Here is a 23,242-nt window from a genome sequence, read left to right on the forward strand (position 1 = left end):
CCACAGAACCCTCAAGCCAGCAGCTTCTCTCTCCTTCACCATCACCATCACCATCACCACCATTGCCTTAACCCGGCCGCCTCATTGTTTCTGGTTATAACAATTTAATCATCTCCTCATTGGCCTCCCTTTCTACTCCCTGCATAGAACACTCTAGACATCCCACAAACAATATTCACACGAACTCATACCCATGCCTTCTATTTTGTGCCACTGGGGCATTCCTCTGCCTGAAATCACTCTGTGACTCGGGGTAGCCTTCAGGAAGAAGTCCTCGGATGGCCTGTTGGGCTCTGGGCTGCCTTTATGTTCCCAGCATCTGCAGTGCCTGGAGCAACAGCGTAGCCCACGACGGGGAAGAAAGGGAGAGGCCGACCAGTGGGAAACGCGCGGGCAGGGGGGCCGCTTCCAGGGGGAGGGTTATCAAGCCCTCTCCCGCCCCGTGCCCCGCCTGTCGCGGGCTCTCACCTTTCTTCGCCCACTTCCTCCGGAGGGAGATTCCACCTTAGGCAGTGATCTGTGTGTTGAGGGTGTATGGTGGCCAAACGTTCAGGAAGAAACTAAACAGTTTAATCAGTCGCTCAAATATTTTGTTTTAAAATGCCAAGCTTCAGAAGTAACTGGGTGTTTGATGGATTCTGCGTGGCAGTAAATGGAAGGCTGGGGAAAATAGCTTATTGAAGCCGAATGTAAGATACACGTTTTCAGACATCAAGTAGCATCTTTAAAATGTACTCTGTTTTTATTGATATTTTTTGTTCTAAGTTTATCATTTTAACATCCATTTATTTATTATATATTTAAGTAGACAAGACAAATTGGAAAAATCTACCATGGCAAGTATCAGCAATGATCACATTAGTGTTTTTTGTGTTTTTTTTCCTTTAAATTTACTTTATAGCAGAAAATCTACCAATTAAAATAGTAATATATTTTGTGTTTCCATTATTTACTTTTGTGGCCATTGATTTTATGTTTTTAATCCCTTTCTCAAATTTTAAAAATTAAAATTTTTGCTTTCCTAGAGGTAATCCCAGGACTATACAGTAGTAAAATTCTAGCTTTCACTTTCAGCTTTCCCAATAATTATATTTAATGAGGTTTATATCTTGTAGGGGAAAAAATGCTTTTTATAATGGAAATTTTCATGTAATAAAACTATTTCACCAAACACGTTCTTTTATCCACCACTCTTAAACAATGAAACTGCCCTGGAATAATAACATAAGACAAAAATACTTGCATCTACTTGTTTTTAGAGTAGCATTTCCCTGCTTAAATATGCTAAATACCATAAGTTCTAGTTCTTTCTCTTCCCATGGAGTTAGCTTATGAGGAAATCAAAGTATACAATTCTTAGATGTTTTAGGTAACTTCCTACAAAACCTCCACTTGTTAGACATTCTTTGGAATGAATATATTTTAGTGACTATTGTTTAATGTTCTCTTGTTACTCAGTGGTTTAAAAAAAAAATATATGCCTTACTCAGACCAGAGGCAAACATAGCTGGGCATCTTAGCAAATGATTTATATCTCTACGTGGGCGTTTTTAGTCACTCTTTTTTTTTTCCAAAAAGACCTGATCTTCTTTATTTATTTTTTAATATTTTTTTATTTTTCAATTACATTTGACATACAATATTATATTAGCTTCAAGTCAATGATGAGACATTTCTATAACTTTACAAAGTGATCATCCCAATAAATCTAGTGCCCATTTGACACCACACATAGTTTTTATAGTACTGTTGACTCTCTTCCCTCTGCTGTACTTTACATCTCCATGACTGTTTCGTAACTACCAGTTTGTACTTCTTAATCCCTTCCCTTTTCACCCAGCCCTCGAACCCCTTTCCCATCTGGCAACCATCAAAATGTTCTTTGTGCCCGGCCGGGCGTGGCTCAGCAGTTGAGCGTCGACCTAGGATCCAGGCGATCGGGGTTCGATTCCCGGTCAGGGCACATGCCCGGGTTGCGGGCTCGATCACTGACTCTCTCGTCATTGATGTTTCTATCTCCCTCTCCCCCTCTCTCTGAAATCAATAAAGATATATTTTTTAAAAAAACGTTCTTTGTATCTATGAGTTTGTTTCTGTTTTGTTTGTTTATTTTGTTCTTTAGATTCCATATACAAGCGAAATCCTATGGTGTTTGCCTTTCTCTGTCTGACTTCATTCCCTTAGCATAATACCCCCTAGGTCCATCCATGTTGTTGCAGATGGCAACATTTTATTTTCCTTTGTGGCTGAGTAATATTCCATTGTATACTTCCAGCCATCTATCGGTGGACACTTAGACTGCTTCCATATCTTGGCTAATGTAAATAATGCTGCAGTGAACATGTGGATCCATGTATCTTTTCAAATTGTTTTGGGATTATTCCAATAAATACCCAGAAGTGGAATTGCTGGGTCCTTCTGTGTCTCTTCTTATAGCCTTTGTTTTAAAGTCTGTTTCATCTGGTTATGCGCGTTGCTACTCCAGCTTCCCAGCTTTTCATTTGTTTGTTTGTTTCCCTTTGCAGGAAATAGCTCCTCCCATCCCTTTACTTTTAATCTGTGTGTCTTTTCACCTGACACGTAGGCAGCACATGTGAGGGCCTTTTGTTATCCATTCAGCCACCTTTTGTCTTTTCATTGGAGCATTTAACCCATTTACATTTAAAGGAATTGTTGAAATATAGTCATTGACATTCTGTTATTCATATATTTTTCTTCTTCTTGAAGAACCTTTAACATTTCATGTAATACTGGTTCTTGTCTGGAAACTCTTTTTTTTTTTTTAAATATATATATATATATGTGTCTTCATTGATTTCAGAGAAAGAAAGGGAGTGGGAGAGAGATAGAGAAACATCAATGATGAGTCATTGATCAGCTGCCTCCTGCACGCCCTCTACTGGGGATCAAGCCCTCAACCTGGGCATGTGCCCTGACTGGGAATTGAACCGCGATCTCCTGGATCCTAGGTCTATGCTCAACCACTGGGCCATGACGGCCGGGCCATATTTTTTATTGCAGAATAAAATAAAATATATGTATATATTTTGGTTTATTCATAGAATATATGAACTTTTTAATCAGTAACTTATTCGTCGTACATTTCGGCTCAAAATGATTTGCACTTTGTTCCCTTTGCAGGGTAGCCACAGTGACCAGGCTTCTCCGGGCCCAACAGCTAGTCCTTCAGGGCTAACTCGGCTACCGTCAGGGAGCACCGCGGGGAAGGAATACCTGCAAGGCGCCCACGCGGGGGCCGCGGCCCCACACAGCCAGAGCTCCTCGGCGCCGCGGAGAGGGGACAACAGCTGCCCATCGAGCCTGGTGCCTGCGCCGTGCATGTCTCCCCCTGGAAGAAGGAGCGAATCCTCTCAGGAAGCTCCAGACCCCGTTGCCAAGGCAGAGGACCCCCCAGCCCGAGTGCCAGCCTCCCTGAAGGACATGTCAGCGACGCAGAGGCCGGGTCCCGCAGTCCCGGTGAGTGGCTCGGCCCGGCTCCCGGGCGGCCAGTGCATCTCGCTGCCACTGTTCTGTCCCGCTTCGCGCTCATTCGCAGCAGCATCCATTTGTCATCATTTGGGTGATCAGTAATGTATTTTCTTTCCTATTCAGATGTGTTTTAGCTCAGTAACAGCAGCTGTTAAAGAGTATCGCACATCCCAACGATAATAGAATGCCTCGTGTTTTTAATGAGATAATTATCGTAATAGTTATTTTTTTTATTTCCCAGTTACTTCTCATTATTTTAGTCATCACTGCTTGCAAATTATAAATGAAGATCTTATTTTTGAGCCAAAGGCTTGCCAGTAAAATTGACAGATTTTCAATAACAATGTACATTAGGAGCTATAAAAGCACCATTATTCTATTCACTTCTGGTCTCTTTGCAGCAGTTCCCCAAATAATACATGGTGTGAGGGAAGGTTAACAGTAAAGCAGCATCGTGGAATAAATCCCTAGGCTAGTTGGGTGGCTACATTCACATCAGGTTGATTTTTTTCTTCCTGTGTGAGTCCTTTGCTTACTTCACTTCCCCCTTAGCTGCGCTTAGGAACCAGAGCTATGGGGGACAAATGACACCTATATTCATTAGAGATTGAACATTAGAGATTGTCTTCATTTGTCACGTCCTGAGTATTCTACATGTGTTCCAATGTAAAACTTTGGTTCAATTATCTTCTAAGCAATTTAGAGTGGATTTATTGTTACCTAGCATGGGTAACAGACACATTCATCAGCAGCAACAAAATAGAAATAGCTGATATTTCTTAAACATTTAGTGCGTGTGAGTGATTGTGCCAAGCCTTCTTCCATGAAGTATCTCATTTAATCCTCATGATGACCCTGGGAGGTAGAGGCTATCATCTCCTTTTCTCCGATGAGCAGACTGCAGTTCGGAGCAGTTGTAGTTTGCTCCAGGACAACAGTTGGCTCGGGAGTCACAGCTCGAACCTAAATTTTCCAAGTCTAGAACCACTGGCTGTGTCCACCGTACTGTTTTGCATGAGCATGTGCTAGGACATAAAAGCAATGGTCTCTCTTTAAGAAACATCCAAGAAGAAAACAAATGTATTTTCCTCTCTTTATTCCTCATGCTTGTGTGCATATGTGTATATGTGCATGTAAGAAAATAGTAAATCGCATAACCTGATGAAAATGGATTTGTTTTATGGCGATTTAGGATAAAAGTGGTCAATAATGTTTTTGCATGTTTTTCATTTTGAAAATATTTCTAAAACAAATGATGTTGTCCTGTCATTTTTTCCTTTGGTTGTGCTAATAATTGGAATGCAGCCAATAAACTAAGCTTACAGATTTATTCTACAATGTTGGGCTGCCAGAAACAGAACCAGAGTAGGTCTAGGAGAAGCATTCCACTCTACCTTCTCCTAATTTCTTTGCCTTGACCTTCCATTAGGTCATATCTGTCATCCTATGTACCCAAAAGATTGTTTATTTCCATTTTTTTTATCTTCCTTTAGAAATAAAACCAGAGCATCAAAATCAGCTTGGGAACTTCAGGCACAAATGGACTTTAAGTACCTGGCCACTCAGCAAAGTCCACTGCCTAAAAAATTGTGCCCTCTGATAATAGTGATGAATAATGAGAGGAGAGAGAGCAGGGGACTTTCCCTCACCCATTCTCTTCATTTAAGAAGCTTTTAGGATAAGAGAGTTTCCAGGAGACCCTCCTTATAGCTGCTCATTGCAGGCTTCACAGCGCAAGCCTAACCCATGTCTGCTCTGCACAGAGCCCTCTAAGCTGGTACTAATCCATTTTACAGCCAAGGACACTGACAGAGCAGTGGCTTCAGAGGGATGAGAGGGAGAGGAGCTTGGTCTCTGCTGAGGGGATAAAGGCCCAGAGGCATTGCTTCCCATTTGTGCAGAGAGCTTTGACCTCAGGGTCAAAATTCAGACTAATAAAATTTGATCTCTAGCAACCCACATGATTGCTACAATCTATGGCTCAATTTGTGGATGTGATCACCTCAGTTTAATAGGATATAAAATTATTGGAGCCTCGGCAGTCTGCCCCACTCCAGAGTGAATTCACAGTGATAGTGGAGTGTTCTTCCAGAGACACCATTTGGAAGGAGGTTTGTGGTCATAGTGAAAGGGTTCTAATGAGCGCCACTTTCCACCTGATGTTTGCGGGTAAGAATCTGTGGAAACGTGTCCTCTAAAGTGTGTTGTGTGTGTGCTAACTGCACAGAGGGATTTTCCCAGGTCCCAGAAACCCATAGGGGTGACTTTTTAATGACTACCTTACCGAGATTCGATTTGCACAGTACAGAATTCAGCCTTTTTTTAGTATATCCACAAAGTTGTGCAACCATCACTGCTATCTAATTTTAAATCATTTTCACCCCAGACACACTTCAGTACTCATTCACTGTCACTCCCCATTCCCCCTGTCCCCCTAAACTCCTGGAAACCGCCAGTCTACTTTTTGTACCTGTGGAGTTGCCTTTTCTCGACATTTCATGTAAGTGAAATCATACAGTATGTGGCCTTGTGTCTGACTTCGTTCACTTAGCTTCATGTTTTCAAGGTTCAACCATGTGGTAGCAGGATATTCCTTTTTATATCCTGAATAATAATTCATTATTGGGATATGCCATATTGGCTTATTCATTTATCAGCTGATACGCATTAGTTGTCTCCCCTCCGAGCTATTATGGATGATGCTGCTGTGAACACTCACGTGCAAGTTCTTGTGTGGACATATGTGTTAGTAACTCTTGGTACATACCTAGGAGTAGAATTGCTGGTCCATAAGGAACTTAACATTTAACTTTTGAGAAACTGCCAAACTGTTTTCCAAAATGGCTGTGCCGTCTTATATCCCCACCAGCAATGAGAGTTGGGGCGTCCAGTTCTCCATATCCTGGGCAATACTTCTTATTGTCTGGCTTTTTTGTTTAAGCCATCCTATGGTATGGTATCTCACTGTGCTTGTGGTTTGCATTTCCCTGATGGCTAAAGATGCTGAGCATCGTTTCATGTGCCTATTAGCCATTTATATATCTCCTTTGGAGAAATGCCTGTTCAAATCCTTTGCCTATTTTTAAGTTGGATTATTTGTCTTTTTATTGTTCAGTTGTAAGAGTTTGGATACAAGTTTCTTGTCAGTTACATGATATACAAATATTTTTTTCCATTCTGTAAATTGTCTTTTCCTTTTTTGATGGTATCCTTTGAAGCACAGAAGTGTTTAATTTTGATGAAGTCAAGTTTGTCTGGTTTTATTATTTCTGTTGTTTGTGCTTTTGGTATTATAAGTAAGATATCCTTGCCTAATCCAAGGTCATGAACATTTACTCCCATGTTTTTTTCTCAGAGTTTTATAGTTTTAGCTCTTAAATTTAGTCCTATGATCCATTTTGAATTAATTTTTATATATGTTTGAAAGTTCAACGACATTGTTTTGCATATGTATATCCAGTTGTGGCAGCAACATTGGTTGAAAGACTTTCTTTTTTTTTATTGAATTGTCTTGCCACCCTTTTTGAAAATCTGTTGACTATACATGTCAGAGTTTATTTCTTGCCTCTCAGTTCTACTCTGTCGATCTGTGTGTCTGTCCTCATGCAGTAGCACACTGTCTTGATTACTCCAGTTTTGTAGTAGGCTTTGCAATCAGGAAGTATGGGTCCTCCAACTTATTCTTTCTTTTCTTGACTGATTTTGCTATGCTCTGTCCCTTGCAAGCATTTCCATATGAATTTGGGGATCAGCTTGTCAACTTCTGCCAAAAAAAAAAAAAAAAAAGGCAGCTGGAATCTGGAGAATATTGCCATCTTAATGGTAGTAAGCCTTCCAATTCTTGGGATGTTTTTCTGTGCATTTGGGTCTTTAATTTCTTTCAACAATGTTTTGTAGTTTTCATTGTACAAGTCTTGCACTTCTTTCTGTAAAATTTATTCTTAAGTATCTCATTCTTTTTTGATGCTATTGTAAATGGAATTGTTTTCTTAATTTCACTTTTGTCTTGTTCATTGCTAGTGTGTAGTAATACAATTGATTTTTCTATTGATTTTGTATCTTGCTGCCTTGCTGAACATTAGTTCTAACCGTGTTTTTGTGATTCCTTAAGATTTTCTATATATAAGATCATGTTGTTGCAAATATAGTTCTACTTTCTTTCCAATCTGGATCTTTTATTTCTTTTTCTTACCTGACTGCCTCCACAAATGGATTTAATTTGAATGGAAAACTTTTCTTTCTTTCAAGATATTTAAGACTTAATACTTTGACTAGTGTGGCCCCAGAACTGACTTCTAACACAGACATGATGAGCTCAGTCGGCAAGGCCTACAAGGATTCTACTGGTATGACTCATAGGAAATGTACTGATGCAAGAAGAAACTGTTGAGAGTTATCCTGGGACTAGAAGTCCATCTGATACTAAAATGAATGCAGGTGTGAAATGACCTTGGCTGGCTGGCACTGTAGTCCCTTTATGTAGAGCACTGGCACATGGATGGTGGTTTCTGCCACCTAAGCTGAGTCTCCAAAATAAAGGACTCCAGGTGGTGGGATACAGCTATTCTGCGCCTACTTCTGAGATAAGTAAGAGAATCTCCTCTTCTGTGAACGCCTGTCAGGCCAGACGTCCTCCCAGGTGCTAGAGATCCACTGACCAAGACAGATAAGGCCCCTCTCCTCAGGGGGCTTCTCTCTGTTGGGAGATACAGCAATAGCAAGCAAGTGCATAAAATGATTGTAAGCTATGATAAAGGTGCAGGAAGATAAAACCAGGGTGATGTAATGAAGTGACAGCGTTGGGCAGAATGGTGGTACTTTAGGTGTTATCTAACTGGATAGGTAACATTTGAGTGGAGATGTTAATTTAAGAAGAATCCAGCTACGCAAAGAACCTGAGGCTAGTGCTTTCGGTGTCAGGAACAGTGGGTAGAGAGCTCCGGAAATGGATATTTTTGAGGAATAAAGTAGGCCCATTAGCTGGGACGCACGGGCAGGGAGAAAGTAGGAGAGGGTGAGCCAGAGAGTAAGCAGAGCCCAGATCACAGAAGGTGAGGAGGGTGGCCTCAGGCAAGCAGTGGCATTTACATTCAAAAAGTTTCCTCCAGCTGTGTCAAGAATGGATGCAACAGGGCAGAAACAGAAGCGGGGGAGCTGCTGAGGCATCTCTCTGGCCGTTCAGAGTGGAGATGCAGAGAAGTGGCAGATTACTGGCATATCCGAGAGGCAGGACTGACAGGGTATAGGGAAGAGGAAACAGGAGGAATCGAGGATGACATTAGGTTTGGAACTCGAGCAACCAGGCAGATGGATGGTCATGTCATTCACTGGGCTGCGGATCACTGCGGGCAGATCTGAACCGTCCACTTAGCCATCGGAGGTGCTGCAATCAGGAATTGTAAGTGGACACCCCACTGAAAACCTGAGCTCCTGCGATGTGCCAACATGAAGCACCTTCATGACAAAGGAAAATTAAAGGCTCTTTAAAAAAAAACAAAAGGTACAGGACAACTGTCTTTCTAATCCCGTTACAGAAGGGTACTAGTAATTTTTTTAATTTTTTTAATATATCTTGATTGATTTCAGAGAGAGGAAGAGAGATAGAAACATCAACGATGAGAGTCGTCATTGATCAGCTGCCTCCTGCAGGCCCCCAACTGGGGTCAAGCCCAAAACCTGGGCAAGCGCCCTGCCGGGGAATTGAACCTCCATCTCCTGGTTCCTAGGTCGATGCGCAGTCGCTGAGCCACGCCCGACTGGGCGGTGCTAGTAGTTCTTAAGGACTGCTTACTGAAATTGATTTGCTGGCTGCTTGGTAAATCCTTCCTTGCAGTGTTTTATTCATATTTTAATAGAGTTCAGATATTTTTAATTAAGAAAAAAGTTCAGCCCTCTGGGTAATATTGCAACAATTTAGATAGCTGGTAGTTAAAATTTCCATATATATAATTGCATTCAAACAATTTTGAATGAATCATTGTAAACCTACAAATGTCATTATGTGCATCTTTAAACAAACAAACAAAAAAAGTTATATATGACAGGCTTTGTGGCTCCAGAAAAAGTTTGAGCTTATTGAAGAATGGTTATTTTCATAATGAAAGAGTAAGTTCCCAGTTACAGATCTAGGTATTCTCTTTGGGAAAGAAAAAAAAAATGTGACTTTTTATAGGAAAAAAATTGTAAAATGATTCATATGTAACTTTTAATTTTCACATTTCCATTTTTTAATCAAAACTGAATTACAGAAGGACACTTTTAAAGATATTCTAGGCCGTGGGATAATGTGAGAAAACATTTTCCATGAATTGCCACGCAGTTTACGTTGGCTTATGAAGAAGGGTGAGTTGTGCTGCCTTCCTGAGGAGCTTGAGCCCAGTGTTGGAGCAGGGCGTATTTAGCATCATATTTTTTAAAAGTAAGAAAACTTTACTCTTCTATGCAATTGGTGCTCTACAAAGTTAGAGAAAAGTGAATGTGTAAATTTTTTTAGGATTTTTAAAGCATTGTTCCATCATATAAAGTTCTGCATTTTCTAGGGAATATAATACTCTTTGTTCAAAGGGAAGCCATCTGTCTATCTTTGAATTTGCCACTCAAGTGTGCCTTTGCATCTGTCAGTCCAACAATACTCCATGGTTTGAAGAATTCATAATGTCTTCCTGACCCCCGGCTACAGCCCCAACGATACCGCATTGTTGCGAAACACCTGCGTGGGGTGAGGTTGCCCCGTGCATTAGACTTATGCTCTTTGCCCTGCCTGCCTGTGCAGGTTCACTTAGGGGTGGCTGTCCCTCCTTCAGCAGCTCCCACCGCCGGCACCGCTGGCCTCACCTGCCCTGGGCCACCTGGTGTGTAGCCCTCCCCTTTGCCACCCAGGGCCTGCCCCAAACAGGGCTCTGTGTCATGGATCTTCATTTTCACTCTTCAAAACCGAGAACTCAAGAGCAGTGGGCTCCATGGCTCAGAGCACCAGCTCAGGTCAGACAGGCCTGGATCTGAGCCCTGGTTCGCTTCTTCTTACGTGACCTTGGACACGCTTCTTAACCGCTTTAAGCCTCAGTTACCTTCTCTATAAACTTGGAGAAAATAATATTTATTCCATAGGGTTGTGTTAAATGAGATAGTACATGTAGAACACTCAGCCCATAATCCGACAGGATATTTTCTGCTACCTATTCCTGAGTAGTTAGAGATATAACCAGTATAGCTAGCAGGCTGAAGCAAATGAAACCTTTTCAAAGGCAATAAGACTCCAGAAACCAGTTCTAGGTGCTGTCCAGTAAGTGTGCTGCGTCTCTGTTTATAGTTGAAGCCAGTGCTAATGTCAGAGTGAATTAATGGGTCAGTTCTGCCAGGTTACACGTTGATACTTCCTCAGGAGTACATTGAAGAGAGAAAAATATTTAGAAATAGGACATGCTGTCTCTCCAGTCACTCCCCAGAGGCCGCCCTCCTGTGTGCCTACCATGTTCCCGGAGCGCAGTTGTAGATGGGTAGCTGCAGGGTTGGTAGAGGGAATTGAACTTGGGCAGGACTAGCAGCATTTATTTTATAAACCATAATAATAACCATGGTAAGAATGTTTTGTTTAATAAATTGGACACCAGTTGGTCTACCAATTGATAGGTTTGGAAAAGAGTCTGATATTTGATGTTTTCTCAAAACTGCACTCTTTCCTTTTCTCTGAAAAACAAGGCCATTATCTCAGTTTTATCTGTCTGTGTACTGCTGGGCATACTGCTGAAGCTATAGAATTTGGAGATTAAATAACATTTGTGCTACCAGTAAAAGTATTTGCATTAAGGATAGAAATTTCCCAGGTAGAACTTGCTCCTAGACTTCTGCTTTCTTTTTAAATATTTTTCAACCCAAACGCCTGCTGATGCTACCAAGCGGCTTGTTCCTTTCACTTTCTTTGTACCTAGTGTCTAAGGTCGTTGCTGGCCAAGGCAAAATGTTAAGATAATTTCAAATGGAATTATGGTCCAAAATTTGGCTGATGATATGGAATTGCAGATGTCACCAGGACATTTTGATATCTCTATTTCTGAGCAGCCAAGTATGCAAGCAATGGGCCAGTTACTCTAATGAGGGGCAGTTTCTCCTCATTCGTTTCAGAAATTGTGGATAGAAAGACTTCACAAAAATTAAGAGACGATCTGAAGTGTGAATCAATGAAAGTGCATTGGTGGTTTCGTCAGCACACTCTGACATTCTCTGTCAGTTCTCCAGTGTCCTAATGTCTCCTACTAGTCAGGTGTTATTGAAGAAACCCGCCTTCTTTGGTGTCTTGGTGTCCTGATTTTAAATAGGAGCCAGTCATGCTTGCATCCTTACGTAGCAGGCGCTAGGCTATTTGCTAAACACATTGAGATCGCGGCCTTTGATTAAGAATCTATGTGTGACTTCAAGGACCTGGGGTACTTGCCCTGTACAGAGTGCCCCTCGCTGTATCTGTGGTCTCCACAAGCGCCTTCCCTGTTCCTGCTTGACAGACAGACGGGGAGCAGAGAGCCTTAGCTTGTCACCTCTAGGGAGTGACGGCGCAGTGTCAAACCCGGGAGTTTGGGCCAGAAAAGCCAGTGGTGGTTTTTTTTGGGCCACACTGGATACCCTCCCGCCCCCAACCCCTGAATTGAAGGCCACTGATCAAATTCTGTGATCGTGTGGCAACTTCACTTCTGTTTCCACGTGGAGCTCTGCAGTGTTTAGTGCGCAGAAGCAGCGCAGGTGTGGGTCGGCCTGTCGTCGCTGTGTCACAGCCAGACTCAAACAGCCCAGGCTCAGGGTTACCATCTTCCCACTCCAGCGCGCCAGCTGGCTTGCCTCTGCTACCTTCATTTCTATGAGAAGTCTCAGAAATTGGTTTCCTCCAGGCTCTTTAAAGAATATTTTAAACTACCTTTTATTAAACGGCTACTGTGCTTGACCCATGTACAAGGCTATAGTCACCTTGTAGGGGGCATATCCTTGAATATAGTATAAAACCTGTTCAGTTCGATTTTACTAGCTTCCTTCCAGTCTGTGGTTTATTATTAAACTCAGGGAGTATTTTGAACTCAGAAAATAGGTGCTGGAAAAATACAAATTGTTTATCAACTCCCTTTTAGGTTAATAAGAAGAGTTCAGCTATATTTGTCAGAATCCTTGCTGAAAATTAGCATGCCGACTACCAAGGCTAGATGTATGGAGGTATGTTTATTTCTATTTAGGTCACAGATTAAAAGGGTAGTCTATACAAATATAGCATATCAATATAAAAATCTTTTTAAAGAAAAATCCTTTCTTGTCTCCCCCAAAAAAGAGAGACCCACATATATGAGATAAAAAGTTCTCTTTGTAAGGAATTTTGCCACTATTTGGATTTAATTACCCAAGAATTCTCTACCTGAGACATTCTTAAGAGCTCAGTGTGCATAGATAGTGAAGTATGGACTGAGTCAGGGGTTGTGAGTGTCAGGCCTCCAGTGGAAATGTTTGTGAGAGATATCTGGCACTGGAGCTGGGTGAGCCTAGGTCCCACGAATGGCACTGACATAAAACATGATCTACATTCCAACCAGTTGGTTCTCTCTAACAGCCTGACTCCTGATTTATGCCGTGTAAATTCCATCCCTTAAATTTAGCAAAGGTTTTCAAGTTGTACTGTGGCTTGGTCTTTAAGTTTTGATTTACCTCTCTGCCAGGAGAAACACATGCTGAAAGCTACCATATATTGTGAGTGAGTTATGGCCTCAAGTATGTGTCACTTACAGTTCATGCTGTGGTTTCTGTCTTCTCTTCATTCTTATTGTTGGTGGACCTGCATCCCCAGTGAATCAGGACAAACTCTTGTGTGGGGTGCGTAGCTCAGGAGTTGAAACAGGTCTTCATGGAGTGCTAGTTGGCAATGAGTCGCCCTGGAACATGAATTTACCAGCAGCCATTATTTAAAATGTCAGTGTAGAAATTAAACACTGTCTGCAAATAGCAATAGAGAGGACATTAATCTTCAAATTAAATGCCAATTAAAGTTTAAAATTAGCTTCGGAAAATGGACTTCTACTTTTCTTGCTGTCATTCTGGGCTTCAAAAAAACTTCTAAAACTTTCTAATTACAGTTTCAAAACTCTTAATAATAAATACAAACTTAAACTACCAGTGATACTGACTCTCCAACCACATTTACAAAATGTGTTTTTCCCCCACTGAGTCAGTCCAGAGTAAGCGCCAATGATTAACAACTAACCACTTTTCAGGAACTCTTTTTTGAGTCCTAGACTTTTATGCTCTCGTTGGTCGTGGAGAAGTATGCATATCGTAAACATATACTTTGATGAAGTTTCACTAACTGAACAAGCCCATGTGACCATCACCCAATCAGAAAAGAGAATACCAGCATCCCAGAAGCTGGCACTTCCCCTTCCTGGCACTGTCCCCTCACAGCCTACCCCTGCCCCCCAAGACTAGCTTCACCAATGTGTACTTTCTTACTTAGCATTTTATTTGTGAGATTCAATATATCACTCATTTCATTGCCTATAGTGTTTCACTGTATGACTCTCACACTATTTGTCCACCCTACTGTTCATGGGCATTTGCGTAGTCTCCATGCGGGAACTGTTAAGAATATCTTTTGGTAGAATCTTAGATTTTTCGTAAGACTTGGGCAGTGAAGCGGTCTTATGAGATTTTGATTAAGCCTCCTTCTGACGCCTTGACTGATCCTGTAAGTGACCTCTCTCTTTTCTGAATGCCAGGCTACTTGGTACATTTCCCTTTCCTCATGTCGCCTTTTGTATTCTACTCTGTTATAACGGCCGCCATCCCCTTTGAGTCTTGCTGTCACCTGAAAGGGCTCAAAGAGTCAGGGATTGCTTGGCAGACCTTTCACTAAGAGTTTTTGCAACTGAATGTTCCCTATGTGCGGGTGCCAGGCACTGTCACAGTGCAGACCTGGTTTAGAAGGAGAATCTGAGATCTTACAGGCTCCGGAATGAGAAGAGCGACCCAGTTTTCTCCCAATTCTATTCCACTCCCATCCTCGTAGGATAGAATGAGGCCCTTCATCTGATCTTATTAACCCATGGCCATGTCTCGTTTTGGCTTCAGTCTTGTGTCACCCACAGTTCCTATCTGAGGCCCACAAAATTCGGTAAGCCGCTGTTTGATCCATTAAGCTAATCTGTCTTAGAATCTGGAGAAGAGAGATTAGGCGAAGTGCATCCTGTTGAACGGTTGTTTTTGTTTGTTACGTTTTATGATTTTGCAGGATTCGTTATTAGCTTATTAGTTTTCCTTTTAGTCGTTATCGGGGTTCTGTTTGATTATTAATACTATAGCTCATAAGTGCTACCTTATTTTATGCTCATTTCTTGATAGCTCTTATTTGTCCTACTAGACTGTAAGGCCTGTGAGAGCAGGGGCCACATCTTACTTGTGTTAGCACCTTCACTGCCTTAGGTGCCTAAGAAGTCTGAAGAAACAACAGGCTTGAGTGGCTTCACGACGGAAGGGCTTGCCCGGAACCTGAGCACCGCTGAATTACATAGCCCTGAGCCCATCACCTTGTTCCTAAAACATCTGATTGAAAAGTCTCCCCTCTTTCCTACAAGGATATTTTGAGATGAAACTGGGTCATACATAGTATTTTGAGCCTTCCAGAGATAGAATTACATAAAGCACTTTGCCTCTCAGCAGTTGCATAATTTAGTTAGATGACATCTTGTGCTGAAGTCCACTTTAATGTGAAGACTTTATTGCAAGCCTTTTAAAAAACATAATGAATAATTTAGCCTTTCTGGTGATTTCGATATGGTTTAAGAGACTGCAAATCAAGAATGTATCAGGGGACTAAGTTAATTACCTGTCTCTGCCACCAGTTGCTCTCTACTCATGACCCTAGAGAAAGTCACTTCTTTGGCTCAGCTCATTTTTGGCTGCCCCTTCCAGGGTGTTGTCAGAATACATTATTACTATTGTATGAAATAAAATTATGGAAGCACAGAGTTCTACGCAAACTTAGCACCAACAGTTCCTGGCACATAATAGGGTCTCAGTAAGTATTTGTGGAATAAGTTAATGAATCAGCCAATCAACCCATTTGCACCGTACCAGATTACTTCAGTATTCCAGCCTCTCCTTCACCCCTGCCGGTGGTGGAGAGAGTTCACTCCCTCTGAAGGCCACTCACTCCAGTTGTCAGTAAATTGAATTACTATCAAAGCCACTGTGGACTTCTGTGAGGCTTTGTCATTGTCCTGGGCAGTTAGTCCTGCTGTGCTACCTCTTAGACATGTGTCTGTTGTAGCGTTGATCACAGTACATTTTAGAATAACTCTTATGCCTCCCTGTCTAGACTGTGAACTCCACGAAGACAGATGTGTGTCTTAGCATAGTACAGAATGGATGAAACACTGGATGGATGGAGGGGGACAGAGAAAATGGGAGGAAAGAATAACAGGGAGCATATGTATTGATTGCCAACTCAGTGGCCTAAGAGGATTGTATTCACCCTAGAAGATGTGTCAGAAACAATCCATTGGGCTTCAGGAAGAAAATTTTTAAACCATTTTCCTCTTTTTTTTTTAAGCCTAACCATTTTCATTTCAATTTTTATGTGTTTTTTTTTACTACACATACTATTTTTATATAGTTGTACATGTGTTTAATTTATAAATACCCATATATTAGAAGGTACACATTCAAACACTTTCTGATAAAAGTACAGATCATAAGTTTGAAGACCCTTAGTTTGTCAGGTACTATGCTAAGCATTTGATAGACAATATTTTATTTAGCCCACCAAAAATTCCATGAGTATATATATGGTTCCATTTTGCAGGTGAAGAAACTAGGCACAGGGGGTTAGGTGATTTGCCCAATCGTGTATAGTTGGTAAATGTAAAACTAGGGCCCAGGCTGGGTCTGTCTGGCTTAACCACTGCCCCATTCTCTTTTGTTTTTCCATCCTAGCACCTGAGGTGTACCTCAGGCTAAGTATAGGCTTGTGAATTAAATAAATAAATTGAATGGATGGCTTACTCATACTACATATTAAGGTTTTCTTAAGAAAAATTATAAAAATGAAAATAAAATTTTCTTTTACATTGTAAAAACATGCACTGGCCATGACAAGCCCAAGTCACATACCTACTTGACACATTAGAACATTTCCTTCCATTTCTTGACAGAAGGACAAGTCACTTGATCACTGTTGAGCCCAAAGTCAAGTGACATCTTACATTCCCACCAGCAGCGCTGGGGGATTCCAGTTTCTGCATGCGCTTGCCGACACTGGTTATCGTATTATAACAATCCTAGTGCATGTGAAGTGGTATCTCATTGTGGTGTTGATCTATATTTCACTAATGACAGTGATGCTGAGCATCTCTTCTTGTGTTTATTGCTCCCCCAACTATTTCTTTTAAATTTGTATTATTTCTATTTCCCTTTTTTCTTTTCAGTGTTTTAAATTGGAATATAAATTTTGTTCATCTTCTCATGATGTCTGTTTTGTCCCAAGAACTCTCAAGGCATATTAAATACTCATGAGCTCTCCTATTAGAGACTGCATGGCCTGGGTGTAAATCAAAATGCTCATATATACGATGCTAACACTTTAGCAATGTTGAAATTAACATTTGTTATCAAATTTGGTTTGGGCCAGAAAGAAAGCAAAGGTTTTAAAAATTCCACATGTCAATTCCTTCCTTGTACAGTGAAAGAAAGTTTACATTAGCCTCTAAAGATTTGTAGCACGATTCTTTAAAGAATAAATGTGCCTGACAGATTGCATGTATAGTAAAGTCCGTGTCAATAAGAGTGTTTATTGTAGCTGTGAGGTCTTTCTGGCTTTCATACCTCACATGTTCCCATCTTAAGGTCAAATTTTATTTTATGGCTTTTATCAGCATTAGTCATGCTCGATCTTACTGTACGTTGAATGTATTTGCTCATAATTTTGACAAAGATGAAACTCATCAATTTTCTTGTACGGTGGGCATTTTTATGGGAAGTGATTTTTCTTTTTTTTAAAAAAAAACTGCTTTGAGTTTTTGTTTACTTACTCCTCAAATGCTGGCTGAGCATCACCCAGGGACAGTACATGGGGGTAAGACAGTCTTTGCAGCGCTCAGAGACCGCCTGTGAAGGCCAAGCCCAGCAACTAACTGCAGTTGTGATCGATGCTAAAAACGAACACTTTAAGCCTCTATGTGAGCCCGTAATGTGGAAGAGCTGCCCCAGTGTGTGGTTATCAGAAAAGGCTTCCACAAGGTAGTAACATAATTTGAGACCGAAAAAACACCTCGGAGTTAGACCGCGGACGGGGCCCGGTGGACGCGCACGGACACAGGCACCAAGGCGGGCGTGAGCTCGATGCGTTAGGGAATCTTCGTGAAGCACACAGTATGGCTGACACGTCAGGAGCAGAGACAAGGCGAGGCAGGAGGGCAGGCATGCTCTGAAGGCATGTTGAGGGGGTGGCCTCTGCCACTGGGGAGCCACCTAAGGGGTGAGGCTGCAGCATTGGATGGTATCCTGTAAAATTCAGAAAGGCCAAGTGACCTTTGCTCTGTCACTTTTTCCTCCCTTGGTCAGGAATATGACTGGAGAAACTATCAGTCCAGCCAGATGAGTGAATCCGAGTTGCAAATGCTGGCCAGCCTGCGGCGCCAACAGAGCGAAGATCTGGAGGACACCGGGGCTTCCCGTGGCCTGAGCGCATCCCAGGTCGACAACTGTAATGTCAGCATGAGTACCAGCAGCGACGACACCACCACCTGGAACTCCTGCCTGCCACCTGTGAGTCCGGGGCTTTGTGTTTCCGTTGACCGCCTTGCCTGGGAAAACCAGGGCCAGCCCGAGCACACTCCCTGTGAGAAGTGCTCAGAGCTCAGTCTGAAAGAGCCTTTTAGGTGCGGAGGCATTGATTTTTCTTAAATTGTCTTAGTGAACCTCAGATAATGTATGTTCGTTGTGTGTTGATGTATAAAACCATACATCGAAAGAAAAAAAGAGAAACTAATTTAACTGTAGATTCTATGTATCCCATTGCATCCCCAGCTTCTCATACAGGCCCTGGCACATAGGAGGGGTTGATATTTATTAAATGAATGAAGAGAGGAAGAGACTAAATATTCTAAATATTACTTGGATACGAGTCAGAAAAGGCCCTTCTGTAGAATCCCTGTGTCTACGGCCATGATAGGCGCTGCAGATGCTTCAGGGCTTATATTTATAAGCTCATACAGGTAGAGCACTTTTAATATGTCCCCGCATCCTCACTAGGATGGCAGAGGAGTTGGAGCAGGTCCCAGTCTTCCTGTTTTTTGGGTGAAGAAACTAAATCCTGGGCCCACCCTTCCACACCTGGTCGGCGTTGGACCCCAGAGCAGAGCCCAGGGTTTTGACTCTGTCCATTCTCCACAGTACTGTCCTCGAGGATCTTCTGGCTTAATGGAAACACAGGGCAGAAGCTTCGACAAAACAGTCCTGTACAGCACAAGAAATACTGTGAGGCAGAAGAATAAAATCATTTTTATAACAACGGTTATTAAGCACCTAGAGACAGTTTAATACCTTACTAGTCATGAGGAACATTTACACATAAGGCTATGTTCAACATCAGATCAAACATATCAAAATACACTTTCGTCCAACAGTAAATGTAACTTTTTTACCAGAAGCTTTTGAAAGGAAATATAAAATTGTGTAACTTTGATTCATTTCATATTTACATAATGTATTAAAATATATAAAGATTGAGTTCAAGTGTAGTTGACAGTGGATAACTTATGTATCAAGTATTTCATTAAATATTTATTAATTTTACAGTTTTCTTTTTGAATTTTAAAGCCAGTTTTTTCCAGTTTTCCAGATTTACATCTTGGTAAATCTTGAAAATCTCAGAGGCCCTGGCACTAGGCCTGGCAGGTGTTACCTAACTTCCTCCTTACTGCTGTCCCGTGTGGTGAGCACTGGTGCGTTCCCATTTTCTGGTGAGAAAATGGAGGCCCTGAGTACAGTGAGTCAGGACTAGCGTGGCCTGACGCCTGAGCCTGAGCTGCTGACCACTGCGATCCGGTGACTTCTCCATGCATGACTCAGTTGTCATATGAATGCTACCAGTGTCCGGCAGAAGGAGATTCCTGCTCCGGAAAGAACTTGCAGGTCTTCATGGAGGAGGGATTCAAACTGGCTCTAAGGAGGCATGTGTGGTAGGGAGAGGTGCTGCTCAGTCTTCATTAGTGTTCTTTCTCTTCCCCTCGCCCACCCTGCCTTAATTGTGCTCTCATTAAATGGAATGGCCAAGCATGCATAATGCCTGGAGCAGCCTTAGTGCCAAAGAGTATCTACCCCCCCAGCAAAAACTGGTCACTCAGAGTATCCTAACAGCCAGAGCTAAAAACATCAGTGTAAGCTGCAGATTTTTGCCAACGCTATTTACAATGGAACTGAAACATTGCCTTTCTTATAAAATATCCCTCAGCAGGCATTTAAACCAAAAGAAAGAAAGAACAGTGGCCTCCTGAACAAGCTCATTCTGTCACAGAGTAGCTCGGAGACTAGCATTATAAAGGGCAAGCTGAGGAATGATGATTTATGGACTGAAAGGCTGACCTCTTGGTTGCCCTGGATACAGTGTTCTCATCACTGGCCTGTCTGGCAAGGACTGAAGTCCTCATGCATGACAACCACTCCTCTCAGCCACAGACGTCATTGATAAGGAACTTAATAACCTCTCTATTTGACCAAATGAGAAATTGAAAACAGTCTATTTCTTAGACAGAGAAAATAATTGAAAAGCCTAGCTTTGGTATTCATAAGATATGTTTATTACGGCATCAAGTTCGGTCTATTTCGATACTGGAGCGGTCACCAATTGGAAAATTGCATTCCTTAATGAACGCGTGCACCTTGTTGTCCTAGAGAGTCTAAATAGAGCAGCTTACAAGGACCGCTGTGGGCTTGCTGAGAGCTCACGCCTTTCTCTCTAGAAGCTGTACAGGGGCCGTGAAAAAGAAACAACAAAAGAACTCACAACTTATCACAATAATATCCCACTTTTCTTGTAGCTCAGTGATGGTGCCACCGTCCATGCTGGCGCTCAGACCAGAAATTTGGAAGACATTTCCCACTCCTTCATTGTCCATGCCCAACTGGTCTCCACGTCCTGAGTGTCCTCTCTTCCTTTTACCTCCTAACATGTACCCTACATGTACCGTAACCTTGGCACTTTAAATAACCTTGGAGTTTATGCAGATTCTTTCAACAGCCTCTGTACCTCCAGTGCAAGCAATAGCCTGATGGGTAGGAGCATCTACTCTGAAGTCAGATTGCCAAGGCTCACATCCAAGCTATGACCTTGGAAAAGCACTTGTCACTGTATCTAAGACATAATAAGCATTTAATAAGTTAACATTAGTGGTCATTTCATTATCATTATTATTAACATTAGTGATCTTTCTAAAGCCCAAACCTGATTTTATCTCTTCCCTACATAAAGCCCTTTCATAACCCCCGTTCCCTCTTTAGTGTGACCTACAGGGCCCCCGATGATCTGAGAGCTGCCCCCCTCTGATCTCATCTCTCACTGCTCCCCACCTGTCACTCCATGCTTTAGTCCCAGTTGTGATTCCCTAAATGCACTCTACACATATCCTTGTACCTTGTACCTGTTTATCCTACAAGACTTGGCTCCACAGTCTTCTGTAGCCCTTCTCCGGGCCTCACTGTGAGATACATACTTTCCTTTCTGCCGCTAGAGCCAGGAATCTCTCTATGATGGCTCTTGCCACAACCTAGCTCGTCTTTCTCATGTTAATTCATTTCACATTTTGTTTTGAGTGGTACAGCGTGCTGTGGACTATGCTGGGGATACAAATAAAGCTTTACCCAGCCTTGAGATGTTTACCAAATTGGAGGGAAGCAGAGAGTCCAGCTCACTGTCGGTCAGGGTAGTGAGTGATGATAGAGTAAAGAGTTCTGGGAACAAGCGAGAGGCACCATTAATTCTACCTGTTGGTTTCAGAGATGCTTCACAGAAACAGGTACAGTTAAACCAGAGTTTAAGAATGAGTGCAGCCCTGGCCAGTGTGGCTCAGTGGTTAGAACTTTGGCCTGAGCACCAAAGGGTCAAGGGTTAGATTCCCAGTCAAGGGCACGTACCTGGGTTGCAGGTTTGATCCCCTCGTGTGGGAGGCAACCAATCAATGTGTGTCTCTCATATAAATGGAAAAAATATCCTTGGGTGAGAATTAACATAAATTAATTAATTAACTAATTAATTTTTTTTAAAACAGAGTGAGTGCAAACTCACCATGTAGAAAGGGAGAGAAGGGAATTCCAAGTTTGCAAAGCGACAGAAGTAAATCTGTGGAGGTGAGGGTGGAGCCTCTCCTTCAACAAGGTAACTCGTCACCTTGAACCAGACTTGAAATGAGCTTTCCCTTGTCTCAACATCACCACCCACCTGCCACCCAACATGCACACAGAACTAAGCGCTCCGCTCTGGCTGCACCGTGAGCTCACCCTGCCTCTCTGGGAGCATGTCAGTCTTGCCGCCGCTCCTGCTCCCCCTGTGCCTGGGGACACCCCATCCACTTCTCCTCAGCACCCCTTGTGGCCCAACTCCAACGCCACTGCTTCACGAAGCCCTTCCGACCCTCGGCCACCCTGCCCAGAATTATCTCCTCCTTCTCTGGGTTCCTGCCACCTCCGGGCTCAGTGACAGCGCCTACATCAGGGAGCCATCATTCCGAGCATCCCCCAGACCCGGCCGGGAGCTCCGTGCAGCCAGGACCACACTGAGCGTGAGCCTGGCTCAGGGTCATACTCGGTCCCTGCTGGTTGTTAGTCACTGGTTGAATATTCAATCAATAGTATTAAAAGATTGCTTTTTTTACCCTAAAATAAGGTAGTGTTATCAAATTTTCAAAATAAGTATGAGCTTTTCTTTGCTTAAATAAATCCTGAATGATGCAGGTAGTATTTTACATTCCAGATTTGACAAATGGGTATTATATATACACATAAAGGAAAAAAGCTCCCTCTGGACAGGGCTTAATGACAAATAGTTTAAGAAGGAGATTTAGTCTGGTCACATTCTGTTTAGCATCTTTACGTAAGGACTTCACACACGGTGCAGTCTGGAACCAGGGTAAAATGAAGTCTTAGCAAATTCTATTGTGTTTACTCAGCTTCCCTCAGCCTCTGTACAGTTCAGAGCAATATGTACTGTTTAAAAGGCGTTTAGATGTAGTAAATTAGTCATTTAAAAGTGTAGTTAAATGTAATCTTATTTCTCATAGCAGATTGACTTTGGTTGGCATCTCATGCTAAATAAATCAAGCCTGCTGAGAAATCTACTGGCCTTTGACAGATAAATTTTTCAAAGTTTCTTAGAACCAAATTCAGTTAAAACAATACTTTACAACTACAGGTAATCAGTTTTGGAGGGTTTCTGTTAGGAGTAGTCCTCATGAGATTTAGTCATAAACTGGGCCCCAGGCAAGCATTGGGAGGGGAGCTAGGAGTTGGTTACAATGGGAGTTTTAAGTGAATTTTATTTTGGTGAGGGATTTTGATTGACAGTAGCACAAAACCATATCGTGTGTGTGTGTTTCTTTTTGAGAAAAAGGATAGTTATTAATGGAGACAGCTTCATGTGGTGACCAAAATATAGACTCTGCATCAGCCAACCTGGGCTCATACCCAGCTCTGCCATTTACTGGCACAATCACCTTTACAATGGGAATGATACAGAGCC

At 42.1% G+C, this 23,242-nt stretch overlaps 1 protein-coding gene across 4 annotated transcripts in view; it reads left to right on the top strand.

The window, feature by feature from the left end:
- Window positions 1–23,242, top strand: part of CFAP20DC (CFAP20 domain containing) — a 192,758-nt gene that overhangs the window by 121,188 nt on the left and 48,328 nt on the right. For all 4 annotated transcript variants that reach the window (XM_081160760.1, XM_081160763.1, XM_081160762.1 and 1 more), the window contains 2 exons: window positions 3,142–3,477; window positions 18,073–18,276. In XM_081160760.1, the coding sequence (XP_081016886.1) occupies window positions 3,142–3,477; window positions 18,073–18,276 (540 nt within the window). The remainder of the gene's footprint in view (window positions 1–3,141; window positions 3,478–18,072; window positions 18,277–23,242) is intronic.

This window comes from Miniopterus schreibersii (assembly GCF_964146895.1).
Source record: "Miniopterus schreibersii genome assembly, chromosome: 15".
Lineage (NCBI taxonomy): Eukaryota > Metazoa > Chordata > Mammalia > Chiroptera > Miniopteridae > Miniopterus > Miniopterus schreibersii.